This window comes from Tubulanus polymorphus, chromosome 6, assembly GCF_964204645.1.
Source record: "Tubulanus polymorphus chromosome 6, tnTubPoly1.2, whole genome shotgun sequence".
Taxonomy (NCBI): Eukaryota; Metazoa; Nemertea; class Palaeonemertea; order Tubulaniformes; family Tubulanidae; genus Tubulanus; species Tubulanus polymorphus.
The window spans coordinates 20,309,272-20,324,856 of record NC_134030.1 but is presented as its reverse complement, the minus strand read 5'-3'; the positions used below and the strand labels follow the sequence as shown (position 1 = coordinate 20,324,856).

The 15,585-nt window shown below is 40.3% G+C and overlaps 1 protein-coding gene across 3 annotated transcripts in view; it reads left to right on the top strand.

Moving 5' to 3' along the window:
• The first annotated feature begins 216 nt into the window (after window positions 1–216).
• LOC141906704 (fasciclin-2-like) overlaps window positions 217–15,585 on the top strand; it is a 57,506-nt gene continuing 42,137 nt past the window's right edge. For all 3 annotated transcript variants that reach the window (XM_074796005.1, XM_074796004.1, XM_074796006.1), the window contains exon 1: window positions 217–405. In XM_074796005.1, the coding sequence (XP_074652106.1) occupies window positions 351–405 (55 nt within the window). In that variant the 5' untranslated portion in view covers window positions 217–350. The remainder of the gene's footprint in view (window positions 406–15,585) is intronic.

Genomic DNA, 15,585 nt, shown 5'->3' with positions numbered 1-15,585 from the left:
TAGTCACTGACGCGGATTCATTATCGCAAGTAGTGCGCGTCGTTAATAAATCTGCGTTGGATTGAATTGATTTCGCGTATCGATTCGACCTTAAATAAATCTCCGAAAATCTATGATCGAAGCCCCTAAAACATACAAAAACACAAGATATAAGATATGAGAATTGATTTCGATCAGTAAAGTCTACTAAATCGAGCGGGGAAAGAATTGATGGTTAGAATTATATTGTTAGCGGATGGACTGGTTATTGATCGGCGATGCGCTTCGGTTTGCTATGAAACTCTCATCAGATTCTGGGATTTATTAAGATCCTGAGGTGGTTGTTTACAACAGAGCCAGTTCTCGTCAGGATGCGCGCCTTACTGATATTGTCAGTCGTTTTAGGATTATCTGTTCAGCTAATCGGTGAGTTTTCTAGACGAATTTTTGTAATGTGTAAGCCTACACGGCCGCGTTCAAACTCACTTTCTGTTTGTTGTTTAATGAAAATATTGAAATGGAGGAGAGAATCTCGGAATGTCGTTGTCGTATATCATGTCGACCCAGTTCGGTCGTTCCATGATTGGAATGATATTTAGTCCTCAATTTTACGCATTTAATCTCGATTGGTTTTGATATTCATTATTGTTGGTTTAGTCTGTCAGTCAGACGACTAACAACGACTGTCGCCGGTCGGTACCGTGGTGGTGGGCTTGGTTGGTAATGGTAGTCAGTTAAGTAGGCCTAACTATCTACCTGGACTGTTTGGTTTTATAGTCAAACCTAACCATGTTTTAGTCAGTATCAGTAACTGGACTGCGGTTTAGTTTATAACTGGACTGCGGCTTGGTTGAGGCGGTAGGCCTAATTGGACTGCAGTTTAGTCAGTAAATGGACTATTGTTTTGTCAGTAAACGGACTGGTTTAGTCAGTTACTGAACTGTGGTTTAGTAAGTACCATAATTGAAAGGTTGAATTAGTCAGTAACTAGGCTAAAGCCTAACTTTGGTTTGGCTTTGGCTTAGAAGAAATGTCTGGTGGATGTCCATGTAGAAGCTGGGCGGCCGCTGACCTGGAAAACTCAGGAAATCAGAATAATCTTAAAAAGATCGGGGAAAACTCGGAATTGACAAATTTTGCCGAAAGCTACCAAAACTCGGGAAGTAAAAAAAATCGGGGGAAAACGAATGAATGAGTAAACACTTTAAAGCAAGAAATTCCTCGCTCGCGGAATTCGTGTTACAACGTGGAAAAATAAGAGATTTGTAAATGAACGAGAAGCGACTACACTGAATAGTTGGCTCTGAAATATCCTCGAGTGGAAATCTCAACCAGATTGATATATTCAAATATAGAGCGTAGATCTGTGTAACAGCATTCCTAAACCGAAATTCATTTAGGCCTAGTCGTAACCTGTCTTAATCTTAAAGGTTGCGCCTTTTTTTCCGAGTAACGAAATGCATTTGAAATGATTTCCCCGAGTCACTTAACCCTTTCAGTGCTTACTATTAATACCCTACAGTGCTGGAGATAATTTGAAAATTTTAAAAAATTCCACCCTAGTGTGTTGAATAACGGGAATACCACTAAAGTGCGTCTACACTGTGGTGCGGTGTATCGTTAGTTACTAATATTTCACTATGTTTGACAGGTGCTGCCATTTTTCAAGAGGGATAATTACTAATTACATCAACACACCGCATTGTGGTGTACTAGCAAAATCTATCACTGATTCATACACCGCACTGAAAGTCGTAACCTGTCTTAATCTGAAAGGTTGCGCCTTTTTTTCCGAGTAACGAAATACGTTTGAAATGATTTCCCCGAGTCGTTTAAACAGACGTTCATCATATCTGCGTCATCGATTTCGCAATCTAGGAAGTCGGATTTAAAACCGATTTTCGTCACGCGCCCCCCCCCGAGGCTGAGTTATTATTTCCGCGTATATCTGATTCTCGGTTATAACTTGTTATTTTTAAAGCGTTATATTTATGTGTATGAAGTTCTGGTGTCTACCCTTAGGCTTCGTCAGGCATCGAAGCGCTAAAAAAGTGCTTACTTTTCACAAAAATTTTCTAAGCTCCTTAGAACGAGGTGCCTTTTGTAAAAAATTCAAAAAAGGTCTTCATAAAAAAGTGCTTACTTTCGACTATTGGTCTAGGCCTATCCAAAATTATTTCGCGTTCAATTATGATTGCCCGCGTAATAGCTTGGGCCCGGTTTTATAGACTGGTATTAACTTGAATCCGGGGGCTAACTCAATTTATTTTCAATTCAGTTAAACCTTTAAAGGTAATACCAGTATATAAAACCGGGCCCTGATGACGTAGTGAGACTCTGCAGTGATTTGAACCAGATGCAGGTTTTATAGACTGTTATTAACTTTTACCTGAGGGCTGGGCTAACTCAATTCATTTATTATTCAGTTAAACCCTGGGTTAAAGATGATACCAGTCGATAAAACCGGGCCCGGGCACTTTCAATCCCATATAGGTCTCATATCTCAATCTCATATCCCTAGGCCTATATGTAGACAACGAATTTCACAAATCAACGATTCATGTTGTGGATTGAGACGAGATCTGTGGTCTTAAATGATTTTATTTCATTTCTAAAAGCGCCAACTTTTGACTTTGTTATCGCAAAGACTTTTTCTGACGATCCTAAACGGCTTTCAAGGATTAGGCCTATGTTGTGGATTAGGTGCGAGGGCCTCGATCTTAAATGATATAAGAGAAATGTCATTTTGCCCTTGCCAAGAAGTGCAACTTGTATCAGCCTGACTGAAATAAACCGCTGTCAATGACTCAGCGTTACTGGATCGTGTTGCTAAGAGACATATACCTTTACACCCACCTAAGTAGCTCAGCTGATTCCATCATATTGACCAGTCATCTTCGGTATCATCAGTAATTATTGATTTTTGATGTATGGATGCTACTGCTGCTGATGCTGCTGCTGCTGCTAGGGTCGACAGTAGGGCTATTCACGCAGTAAATAGCTCCATCAGATTGAAATGATCTTGGAGGGAGTCGCCGGAGACTATTGATCGTTACTGTTGGACAGCGGGATGTTGGTCTCTCGTTCAATAATTCACAGTATTCGATGTAGTGTCGTCGTGGATTGGGTTAAGCCACGTGATGAAACCATGTTTTAAGCGTCGAACTAAGGGCGTGTGACAAACTAAAGAGTTGTCGCAGTTTGTCGTGTTGAAATAAAGTAGGCCCCGTATAACAGTGAGTGGGCCCTATCGTTGTCTTCATAATTTCGTTAGGCTCCAAGAATATTCTTTAGCTAGGAAATATCAACGAGGGGCATGTGTTCAGTGCTTCATCTGAGACATTTCTAATTGAAAATGAACTACAAACACCAGATATTAGACATTTTATCAGCACACTTTCAAAAACTGATCGTCCACACTTCACATGTGTTCAGTGCTTCATCTGAGACATTTCTAATTGAAAATGAACTACAAACACCAGATATTAGACATTTTATCAGCACACTTTCAAAAACTGATCGTCCACACTTCACATGTGTCCAGTGCTTCACCTGAGACTTTTCTAATTGAAAATGAACTACAAACACCAGATATTAGACATTTTGAAAGTGATGTTACTACTCTGGTTACTACTACACATGAATGTCTTGTATGATGGCGGTTCCAGGCTGCTGATATATCATGTTATGTCACTGCGTCAGGTCTGACCTAGCGAACCGACTGTTATCATTAATAGCTATTTAAACGATGGGTTTTTGAGTAGATAATTACGCGCAATTAGGTTAAATAGGCACTCAGTAGCTCGGTTAGTACTAGTTAACCATGAATTAACGAATAGTCGCTCCTCAATTCGATATAAATACCAGATCTGGTATTAAATTGTTTTGATTTTTCGCATCATTAATCATCGTGATGATGGACACAATTCGATAACTGCCGCCAGTATTATGTGTGTGTATACAACAAATTCAACTGTTCATTCTCATTAAGCTGCGGTTTATATCAATTACATTACTATATACTGGGGGCTTGGTTGAATTATTGGGTCAGATTTTTGTGTAGTCTCATAGTCTGATTAAAGTCGCAATTATTCGAAATTGTCGCGATGTCTGATTTGTGTGTGGGTGTAGCCTACGTATGTGGACCTGACTACAATAACTGTATTTGAGAGTAAGAGCTCGATTACAGCCCAAAAATATCGAAATAGCCTGACTCTTTTATGGGCAGTTTTTGGTGGCCTTTTTCGCATTTTGTGCGGTTCGTCATGACCTCCCCCTCCATGCTAATGCAGAGCTGCCAACTGTTGCTTGTTTTCAGTATTTGTTACTCTTTTATTACGAGAAATACTGATTAGACTTGTAAGATGCGTACAGATAAAAGATGTTACTGAGGGTCTTACTGTTGATTACTGATTAATTTGAACAGAAATATGAAAGATGTTACTGAGGGTCTTACTGTTGATTACTGATTAATTTGAACAGAAATATGAAAGATGTTACTGAGGGTCTTACTGTTGATTACTGATTAATTTGAACAGAAATATGAAAGATGTTACTGAGGGTCTTACTGTTGATTACTGATTGATTTGAACAGAAATATGAAAGATGTTACTGAGGGTCTTACTGTTGATTACTGATTAATTTGAACAGAAATATGAAAGATGTTACTGAGGGTCTTACTGTTGATTACTGATTGATTTGAACAGAAATATGAAAGATGTTACTGAGGGTCTTACTGTTGATTACTGATTAATTTGAACAGAAATATGAAAGATGTTACTGAGGGTCTTACTGTTGATTACTGATTGATTTGAACAGAAATATGAAAGATGTAACTGAGGGTCTTACTGTTGATTACTGATTGATTTGAACAGAAATATGAAAGATGTTACTGAGGGTCTTACTGTTGATTACTGATTAATTTGAACATTTTCTTTCATATTTCAATGAAATGTTACTGAAAATAAGTCAATTTGTTACTGATAGCATTTTTCAGAGTTTGGCAGCCCTGCTACTGGCTTGGTGACCAAGTAACCCTGACATGTTCTTAGATAGGGTGGACAGAGAAGGATTTAGGGGGATGATCTCATGGGGTCTGGACCGCTGGCCCCGCCTTCCTACTGAGGTTGCCTTTTTCGTCAAGATATTAGAAAAACCTGGACATTTTACACTAATCTTCTCGAAATTTGCATCTTTTAGGAACTATTTCTTAAGAAACGCGTTCCTCGATAACGAGGGTCGGACCCCGCTAATAGGCGTTGATATGGCTGCTTTATCTGACAGATACCTTTTCTTATCTTCTGGACCCCGACCTACCAATTTCCCTACACCCGTCCATGTAACTAACGGTCATGGTGGCAATATCGGACTTCGCGTACACAGGCCTTGAGAAGATCGCCCGTCTTACCCCCCCCCCCCGGAGCACTCGGTGCAGTTTACACTAGTAATAATTGATTCGCGTCGTAGATTAGGTTTTAATTGAAATGTTGAAAGCTGCAGCTATTCCCCTACACGCAGCAGACGCCTTTATTACGAATACTTGCAGACGGTTTTTTAAAACGGATAAATCAATAGTTGGATTTTAGTGCGCCATTGCCGGAGGATTGCGTTACATTAATTGCCTACTAGATCATTTTCCAATTATCAATCTGACAATTTCTGTTTGAGATATCGTCGATAGGATATTTTAACCCTCGTCTGGCGGCCATGTTTAACCTGATGATTATAGGCTGCATTTGTGAAATTGTGCTGTTGAAATCGAGAAAAGCAAAATTATCGATGCCATGATATAACATGCAACAGGATTCATACGGTCAGGGTCCCTATGACTACTTGATTCATTTAAAAACTCCAGAAATTGCTCTGAAAGGTGCTTGAAACTCTCAGGCAAAATGCCAAAAACTCTTTTAAAACTATCGATTTTGAGAAATAGGCGATTAGAAATGTTAGCAGTTGCACGGTAGACTGCGCTTAAAATCGGTACAGTTTGCACCAGGATTTTGTTTCTTTACCCAATTAGGCGGTAACCAAATTACTAGGTCCGATCTAAGCACTTGTCCGATTGCCCGGGACAAGTATATTCTCATCAGGGCGAGTAGGTTATCATTATCACTTGTCCCCCGCGCTATTGCAATTTTATGTCACAAAGCTTTTTTCCCCACTCGATACAACGGATGATAGTGCCACCAATCGGATTGCCTGCGTAGGGCAAGCAGCTTTTGGAGGGGGCAAGCGAAATTACAGATATGCTTGCCCCCCGGACAAGTGGCTTTCATTCCTTGGATCGGACCCTGAATTAGAAACCAAGTGTAAAGGATAAAACTGCTTAAATACAAGGTCACATGTCAAATCCTGTTTTATTTAAAGGCGTTACGAGTCTGTAATGAGAATAACGCTACATAAAAATAAATATTATTATTATTATTATTATTATTATTATTATTAGGCTATTATGAAATAAAACCAGCCACCATGACAAGGAAAAAAAGAAATGAAACACCAGACATCGGGCATTGTTTATTACTGGACTAGGGTGAAGCCAGGTGGTCGATTAATACCTGTGTTAGGCCTAGATATCTCATCAGTTTGAATAATTGAAGATTTTCTCTAATAAGACAGCGCAGTGTTCGGGGTAATAAACTGCACTCGGTCGACACGGGCGGAATTAACGTCCAGGTACAGCAGCCTGTATGAGCAGCTGTTACCATAGTTACAAAAAGGGCAAATTGTCATTTCGAGCATTAGCAAAGTGCGTTATTATTGAATTGAAGAGGAACGCGTGGTTCCTCCGTCCGCCTGCCAAAAACAAACCTGATATTAAAGGCCCACTGGCAGTATAAAAGCCCAATCAATGTCAGACATGGCAGTATCTTTGAACCCGTGGAGCAGTGAGGAGCTCCAATGGTGGAAACTGGAATTCTCCTATTTTCTCTGTCAGTTATCCGATTTGGATCCTCCTTTTTGTCAGACATATGTACTAATGTATAATATATTCATTTCTGCAGTTAAAATTATGTTTTAGACCCTCCTCTTCGAGTAATTAAGCAATTTCGTTGGTATTTTCTTCAAAATTTGAATCTTTGAATGACGTAAAGGGAGGAGTTATCCAGTGAATCAGCGTAGCTTGCATGGCACAGTAACAGTAACATGATACCCTAGATCATCACTACACATAAACAAAAATATAGGCTAATTCATAGTACCAAAATCTCACTACAAAAAACTTTTTTCCCGATCAAGGAATCAGTCTGAAATTTCATACACTTGTTAAGCTATCTACCTTCAGTGTTATGCCCAAATTTCATCAAAATCGGATAAAAATTGAAAATTTCTTAAAATCTCAAAATTTCGCCAAATTCTTTAATCTTGGTCCTTTTCTTACAGAAAATGATCACAAGCTTCAGATTTTCATCCCCAATAAGACTGCACCATTTAAAATTACCTCAGAACTTTATATGAAAATTTATGAATTTGTCAGATATTACAGTGTGTGACCTCTACAGTTACAGTTGTAAGCCACCCTTACTCACTGTAAACATCATCAACATGTTAGTGTAGCTAGTGGGACGGCCCATCTCAAGTGCTTACCACCCGGTTTACTACTGCTCATACCAATGGGCCTTTAATTACAAATTATCTATCACTTTCACCCCAAATATCAATTAGTATTTCGAATGAAAAATTGTGACCTCGAAAATTTGCATAGCCGGGAGGTTCAACTTTTCAAGCTGGCTGACTGGTGGCCGTCTTTCCACGAGAATAGCAGGAAAACGATCTTATGTATAAGATACACGCTGAACTAGAGTGAATACAATCATGAAATTGCCTGCTGACATGTTGTCTGGTAATGCACAAAACAGCCCTATGGATTTTGAAAGTTCCATCATTCGAGATGGCTGACTGTTGGCCTTCTTTGTTCTTTAGAAATAGCGGGTTAACATCCTGCGCGGACAAGGCACAGGCTGAGCCAGCAGAATCCTATGAAATTTGGAGAGACTTGGGAACCGTTGGGTTTCTGTCTGACTTTCAAGGGTCCGAGGTTTCACAGCCTGTTTCGTACCTTTGTGCGCACTGAGTTAACCCTTTCAGTGCGGACTAATTAATACCCTATAGTGCTGGAGATAATCTAGAAATTTTGGAAGATTCCACCCTAGTGTGTTGAATAACGGGAATACCACTATGGTGCGTCTACACCGCGGCGCGGTGTATCGTTAGTTACTAGTATTTCACAATGTTTGACAGGTGCTGCCATCTTTCAATAGAGATACATCAATACACTGCAGTGTGGTGTACTAGCAAAATTCATCAACGATATATACACCGCACTGCAGTGTAGACGCAATGAAAGGGTTAATCAAATTCATCGGTGTTTGTGATCAGTCTCGGGTGAGATGTTTTTGAAATATTAATGAGAAAGGCGTGAGTGCGACGTGTACCGCGGCGCGCGACTACCTGCACGGCTGATCCGAGCGGCTGTTGATATCGGCGGATACCTATCGAGACGGAGGGCTCTTCGGGACGATTTAAAACATGAAGTGTTTTTGAGTATCTCGGTGTAAGAGTGCCATTCGTGAAGCATGCACTGCAGGCTTCGCTGGGGGAGGACCACTTCTCGCTTGCATGCGCGCTAAAGAGCCGTTGAATATCGGCGAAATTGCAGAACTGTTCTATGAAAACTAGTTATAACGACCTCGCTTGTATATAAAACAATTTATCGGTTATTACGAAACCTTGAATCGGAATGTTGCCACAAATAGCACAATTTTGATAATGTCGTACTGAAACTCTGTCCAGGATCCCTGCAATACCTTGAGTTCTTGCAGGATCCCTGCGACTCCTTGAGTTCTTGCGGGATCCCTGCGACTCCTTGAGTTCTTGCAGGATCCCTGCGACTCCTTGAGTTCTTGCAGGATCCCTGCGACTCCTTGAGTCCTTCCAGGTTCCCTGCGACATCTTGAATCCTTCCAGGATCCCTGCGACTCCTTGAGTTTTTGCAGGATCCCTGCGACTCCTTGAGTCCTTCCAGGTTCCCTGCGACATCTTGAATCCTTCCAGGATCCCTGCAAATCCTTGAGCTCTTCCAGGATCCCTGCGACTCATTGAGCTCTTCCAGGATCCCTGCGACTCCTTGAGCTCTTCCAGGATCCCTGCACTTTTGAGAAATAGAGAATTAGAAATTGTATCTAGTTTGTAGTTCAGTAGACTACGCCTAAATCTATACTACTTACGCACTTCGAAAAATATATGCCGTAGAAATTTTTCGAGGTCAATTCCGATACATATTTGTCTCGTGTAAGTCACTGGCCTCTGCTTCTGATTGTACGAGAAATTCCGAATATTACCGCGATTGATAGATGCCGTAACCATGGTAACTGAGCGCACCGAGGAACGAGGACGGTCGCAAAAACCATCGCGGGAAACAATAGATTACAATCAAATAACAATATCACAATTCACAATGATCGCGCGAATGTTTAGATTAGATTTGTAAAAAACAGCAGCAATTCATTGATTCATTTTCATCAGCTTAATGCATATTGCATGTATCAATCTGGATTCTGCACTCAGGTTTGATATTTCAAAATATTTCATTCACTATATATTGCTATTTTTTGCTCATGGATAGAGATTTTATGTGTTCAATGCTTCACGTGAAACATATCTAATTGAAAATGAACTACAAACACCAGATATTAGACATTTTATCAGAACACTTTCAAAAACTGATCGTCAACACTTCACATGTGTTCAGTGCTTCACCTGAGACATTTCTAATTGAAAATGAACTACAAACACCAGATATTAGACATTTTATCAGCTCACTTTCAAAAACTGATCGTCCACTCTTCACATGTGTTCAGTGCTTCACCTGAGACATTTCTAATTGAAAATGAACTACAAACACCAGATATTAGACATTTTATCAGCTCACTTTCAAAAACTGATCGTCCACACTTCACATGTGTTCAGTGCTTCACCTGAGACATTTCTAATTGAAAATGAACTACAAACACCAGATATTAGACATTTTATCAGCACACTTTCAAAAACTGATCGTCCACACTTCACATGTGTTCAGTGCTTCACCTGAGATATTTCTAACTGAAAATGAACTACAAACACCAGATATTAGACATTTTATCAGCACACTTTCAAAAACTGATCGTCCACACTTCACATGTGTTCAGTGCTTCATCTGAGACATTTTTAATTGAAAATGAACTACAAACACCAGACATTAGACATTTTATCAGCACACTTTCAAAAACTGATCGTCCACACTTCACATGCGTTCAGTGCTTCATCTGAGACATTTTTAATTGAAAATGAACTACAAACACCAGATATTAGACATTTTATCCGTACACTTTCAAAAACTGATCATCCACTCTTCTGGTCAGAACATTATTTGAGACAGATACCAGACATTAGACATTAATCTATTCAATGAATTCACAACATGTTTAGGCCTAATGGTATTGTTCAGATACATTTAGATGTTAAACTCGATGCTGTGCACTGTCGTCGTATAGTCTAGAATCATCTTTACGGCTTACTTATTATTCGCGCTACCTTTCTTATGACCTAGCCGTGTCCAACATCTTGATGGTTTCTATGGTTACGCGTGATTACGACCCTATGGTTACCGTACCGAGCCGTAGATGACGGAGACGGCGGTGTAGTAGATGAATTTATATTACGGGCGGGTGTTGCTGTGCAGGGTAGCGCTGCTGCTGGTGGTGGTATATCGCTGGAACCCGGTTCATGCAGTACGTCATGTCGCCTTCCTTTTTCGTTTTCAATTATGAATATCGCTTTTTGTTTATGACGCTATTTCAAGATGTTTCCAGTGTAGATAACACGTGATTATGTACTTGATGACCCCTTCACTGCCGGTGAATTATAGCATCATTATGTAACTCATAAATATTCTTCAAACATCAAGATTGATGAGCGGTGTTGCGGGCTTCATTAAACCTCTTTGTAGACTGGACTACATTTACAATGTCTGTATACTGAACTACATTTACAATGTCTGTAGACTGGTCTACATTTAATTTACCGTTGCTGGACTTGATTCGCACTACTATCTGTAGACTAGGACACTATACACCATCCTTAGACTGGACTACATTGACACTGTCTGTAGACTGGACTACATTGACACTGTCTGTAGACTGGACTACATTGACACTGACACTATCTGTGACACTATCTGTAGACTGGACTACATTTACACTATCTGACTGTAGACTGGACTACATTTACACTATCTGACTGTAGACTGGACTACATTTACACTATCTGACTGTAGACTGGACTACATTTACACTATCTGACTGTAGACTGGACTACATTTACACTATCTGTAGACTGGACTACATTGACACTATCTGTAGACTGGACTAAATTGACACTGACACTATCTGTGACACTATCTGTAGACTGGACTACATTTACACTATCTGACTGTAGACTGGACTACATTGACACTATCTGACTGTAGACTGGACTACATTTACACTACATGAAGAGTATAGTGGTCTACGTGAACACTATTTGTAGAGTATGCTGGAGTACACAGTCTGACTGGACTTTGACATTTTACATGTAGAGTGCCTTATGTATGTAGAGTAAATCTGTTGATGTTACGCCAGACTTGGCTGAAAACTTGACTGAAATTTCTTTATAGACTACCCTAAAAATATAGAGCAGACTGGGCGTTTTGTTTGCTGGAAACTGATAGTCCTAACTACAGCAACTAAATGCATAATTGACTGTTTGCGAATAAAAAAAACTAAATCGAGATTGGCCTCCAGTCCAGGCACAAGCAGACACCTGCGAGGCCTATAAATCAATGACTTGGTTTCAGTTACATGGATTTATCATTAGTCAGTTGAATGGCGTGCATGGCAAGTGTTACATAATATTCAGCTACAGTTACACAATAGTACGTGGTTTCGAATTCATTTAGAGACAATATTGTGATTAGGTGACTAACTCTGGCACACGGTATAGTCAAATTAGACTTACTTATGTGACTTAAATTCACCTTCAGCTGACACGTAATCGAATACCGCATGGAACAACACAGTGTGATTCATAGGTCATCAGTACCTTTCACACGATCTGCTGCATCATTACGCCGGTGGTCTACCTGATAGGGCAATCGTAGTTCAGAGTTTCGCTATAACTCAGTCGCCGTCTTCCTTAAAGGCCGAGGAGCAGTATAAAAGCCCAATCAATGTCAAAGATGGCAGTACCCATGAAGCAATAGTGCAGTGGAGAGCTCCAACGGTTGAAACTGGAAATCTCCTATTTTCTCTGTCAGTTATCCGATTTGGACCCTCCTTTTTGTCAGACATATGTATTAATGTGTAATATATTCATTTCTGCAGTCAAAAATATGTTTTAGGCCCTCCTCTACGAGAAATTAAGCTTTTTAGTTGGTATTTCCTTCAAAATTTGAATCTTTGAATGACATAGAGGGAGGAGTTATCCAGTGAATTAGTGTAGCTCACAGAGCACATTAACAGTAATTTGATACCTATAGTCATCAGTATACATAAACAAAACATAGCCTCATTCATAGTACCAAAATTTGGCAACATCAAAACTTTTTCTATGGTCAATGGATCAGTCTGAAATTTCGTACACTTGTTTAGCTATCTACCATCAATGTTGTGTCCTAATTTCATCGAAATCGGATAAAAATTGATGATTTTCAAAAAATTTGAAATGTCTCTAAAATGTTTAATCTTGGCCCTATCTCTACAAAAAAAGATCGCTAGCATCAGATTTTCATTCCCACTATGACTAGATTATATAAAATTAGTTTAGAACTTGATATGAAAACTTTTATGAATTTGTCAAATTTTACTGTGTGTGACCTGCTTTTCTGTTGTGAGCCAACCTCGCTCACTCTAAACATTTTAAACAAGATACTGTAAAAGTGGGACGGCCGATCTCAAGTGTTTGCCACCCGGTTAACTAGCATCCATACTCCTCGGCCTTTAAAACCATTTCGGTGGTTTTACCCCGCAGTGCGGTGTATAAATCGATGACAAACTTAAAGTTGTTATCACGATTTTAAGATGGCCGCACCTGTCAGACATTATGAAATATTACTAGTAACTAGCAATATGTTGTGCCATGTTGCAGAATTACTTTAGCTATACGCCTGTTATACACCGTACTGCAGGGTAGATGCAATAATGCAGTAAGTCTGTAATACACCAAACTATAGGGTAAATGCAGTAGTGGTATGCCTGTTATACATCGCACTGCAGGGTAGATGCAATAGTGGTGTCTGTAATACACCATACTCCAGAGTAGATGCAATAGTGGTGTCTGTAATACTCCATACTGCAGGGTAGATGCAATAGTGGTGTCTGTAATACACCGTACTGCAGGGTAGATGCAATAGTGGTGTCTGTAATACACCGTACTGCATGGTAGATTCAATAGTGGTATCTGTAATACACCGTACTGCAGGGTAGATTCAATAGTGGTATCTGTAATACACCATATTGCAGGGTAGATGCAATAGTGGTGTCTGTAATACACCATACTGCAGGGTAGATTCAATAGTGGTATCTGTAATACACCATACTGCAGGGTAGATGCAATAGTGGTGTCTGTAATACACCGTACTGCAGGGTAGATTCAATAGTGGTATCTGTAATACACCATACTGCAGGGTAGATACAATAGTGGTGTCTGTAATACTCCATACTGCAGGGTAGATGCAATAGTGGTGTCTGTAATACACCGTACTGCAGGGTAGATTCAATAGTGGTATCTGTAATACACCGTACTGCAGGGTAGATTCAATAGTGGTATCTGTAATACACCATATTGCAGGGTAGATGCAATAGTGGTGTCTGTAATACACCATACTGCAGGGTAGATTCAATAGTGGTATCTGTAATACACCATACTGCAGGGTAGATGCAATAGTGGTGTCTGTAATACACCGTACTGCAGGGTAGATTCAATAGTGGTATCTGTAATACACCGTACTGCAGGGTAGATGCAATAGTGGTGTCTGTAATACACCGTACTGCAGGGTAGATGCAATAGTGGTATCTCTAATACAGCGTACTATAGGGTAGATGCAATAGTGGTGTCTGTAATACACCGTACTGCAGGGTAGATGCAATAGTGGTATCTGTAATACACTGTTCTGTAAGGTAGGTATAACGTACTGTACTGGTAGGTATATTAGGTACTAGCAGTATGCCCAGTGTACGATGCACTGGGTGGAATTTTCAAGTGGAATTCTCGAAATTCCAGCACTTCAGAGTATCTTGAAGTACGTCGCTTCTAAGAGTAGGTTTCGTCGACACACGTTAAGGTGTCCCCTACCGGCTTTCTAGTGACCGCATACGTTTACGGTCTATTCAAGCAAATTTCTAAGAGCCTAGGTTTCCCTCAACAGTGTGTCAAGAGTACTCGTTCTTTTTTTTTAGCGATAACCTCGGCGCGTGTTCGGAGTGCTTCGAAATAACGCCGCGCGCAAAACTCGATTATTTCCGAGTAAGATTGTTGCGAAATGTTTTTCCCGGAAACGTGGACGGGTTTCGTCTTGTTTCGTGCGAATCAATGAAAAAAAAAGTTTTATCCGGGCTGCAATCCCGGTATAGACTAAGCACGTTCGTCGCATAGGTGTCTTCAACGGTATCGAATTTCCCTTTAAAAATGGCCGAAAACCACGAGAGATTCTTCCACGAACTGCCGTCTTTTTAAACGGTAAAAAGCAGCTGAATCCCGGGGCTGTTTCTCGCTGTATCGAGTTCTGAGCGCGCTTAGTTTATCGACTTTAGCCAGCCACTCGTCGGTGTAAACCGATTCGGAATGGACTGCCCGGTTTAACGCGGTATCGATTGTTTTCATTATTTCTGAAACTGAATCTGGAGGAAGGGGGGCCTTCAGCCTCTCAGCTGATTTAGAAATACTGTCAACAGTCCGTCATCATCCTTCAGTTCGATGAAAATACCATTCGGTGGCATTGGAAGTGCAACGACAATAATTTACTGAATGACAGTTTTTTTTCTTTGAATATATAGTCAACCCACCGATATACCGCCCTCCCATTTACCGCCATCCTCGCCTACCGCCAGGTTTTTCTCAATATACATCTCAATACAAATACATAGTAAAACACCCCCGATATACCCCCCTCCCATTTACCACCACCCTCGCCTGCCGCCAGGTTTTCTTAATATACATCCCAATACAAATACAGCCCTCCAATACACCGCCACCCCGCCTACCGCCAGGTTTTTCTCGATGTATATCTCTATACAAATACATAGTAAAACACCCCCGATATACCGCCATACCCTCTACACCACCAAAATCATTCTGCACCGATGTGGGCGGTATATCGAGGCCTGACTGTATGCTATGTTTTTGAAGAAATTGAAGTGGATTTGCCGTAGCAATATATCAGAACCTGTCACAAATCGGCAATTACTTAACAACGTTACCAAATTCGTTTCTAAAGCAATGTTGCGCATTGGTTGTAGCATTATAAGGGCATTTACTGTAGGATGGCCCGTTCGAAATGAGCCGTCCGAAAATTCATCGATATATGAAATGGGC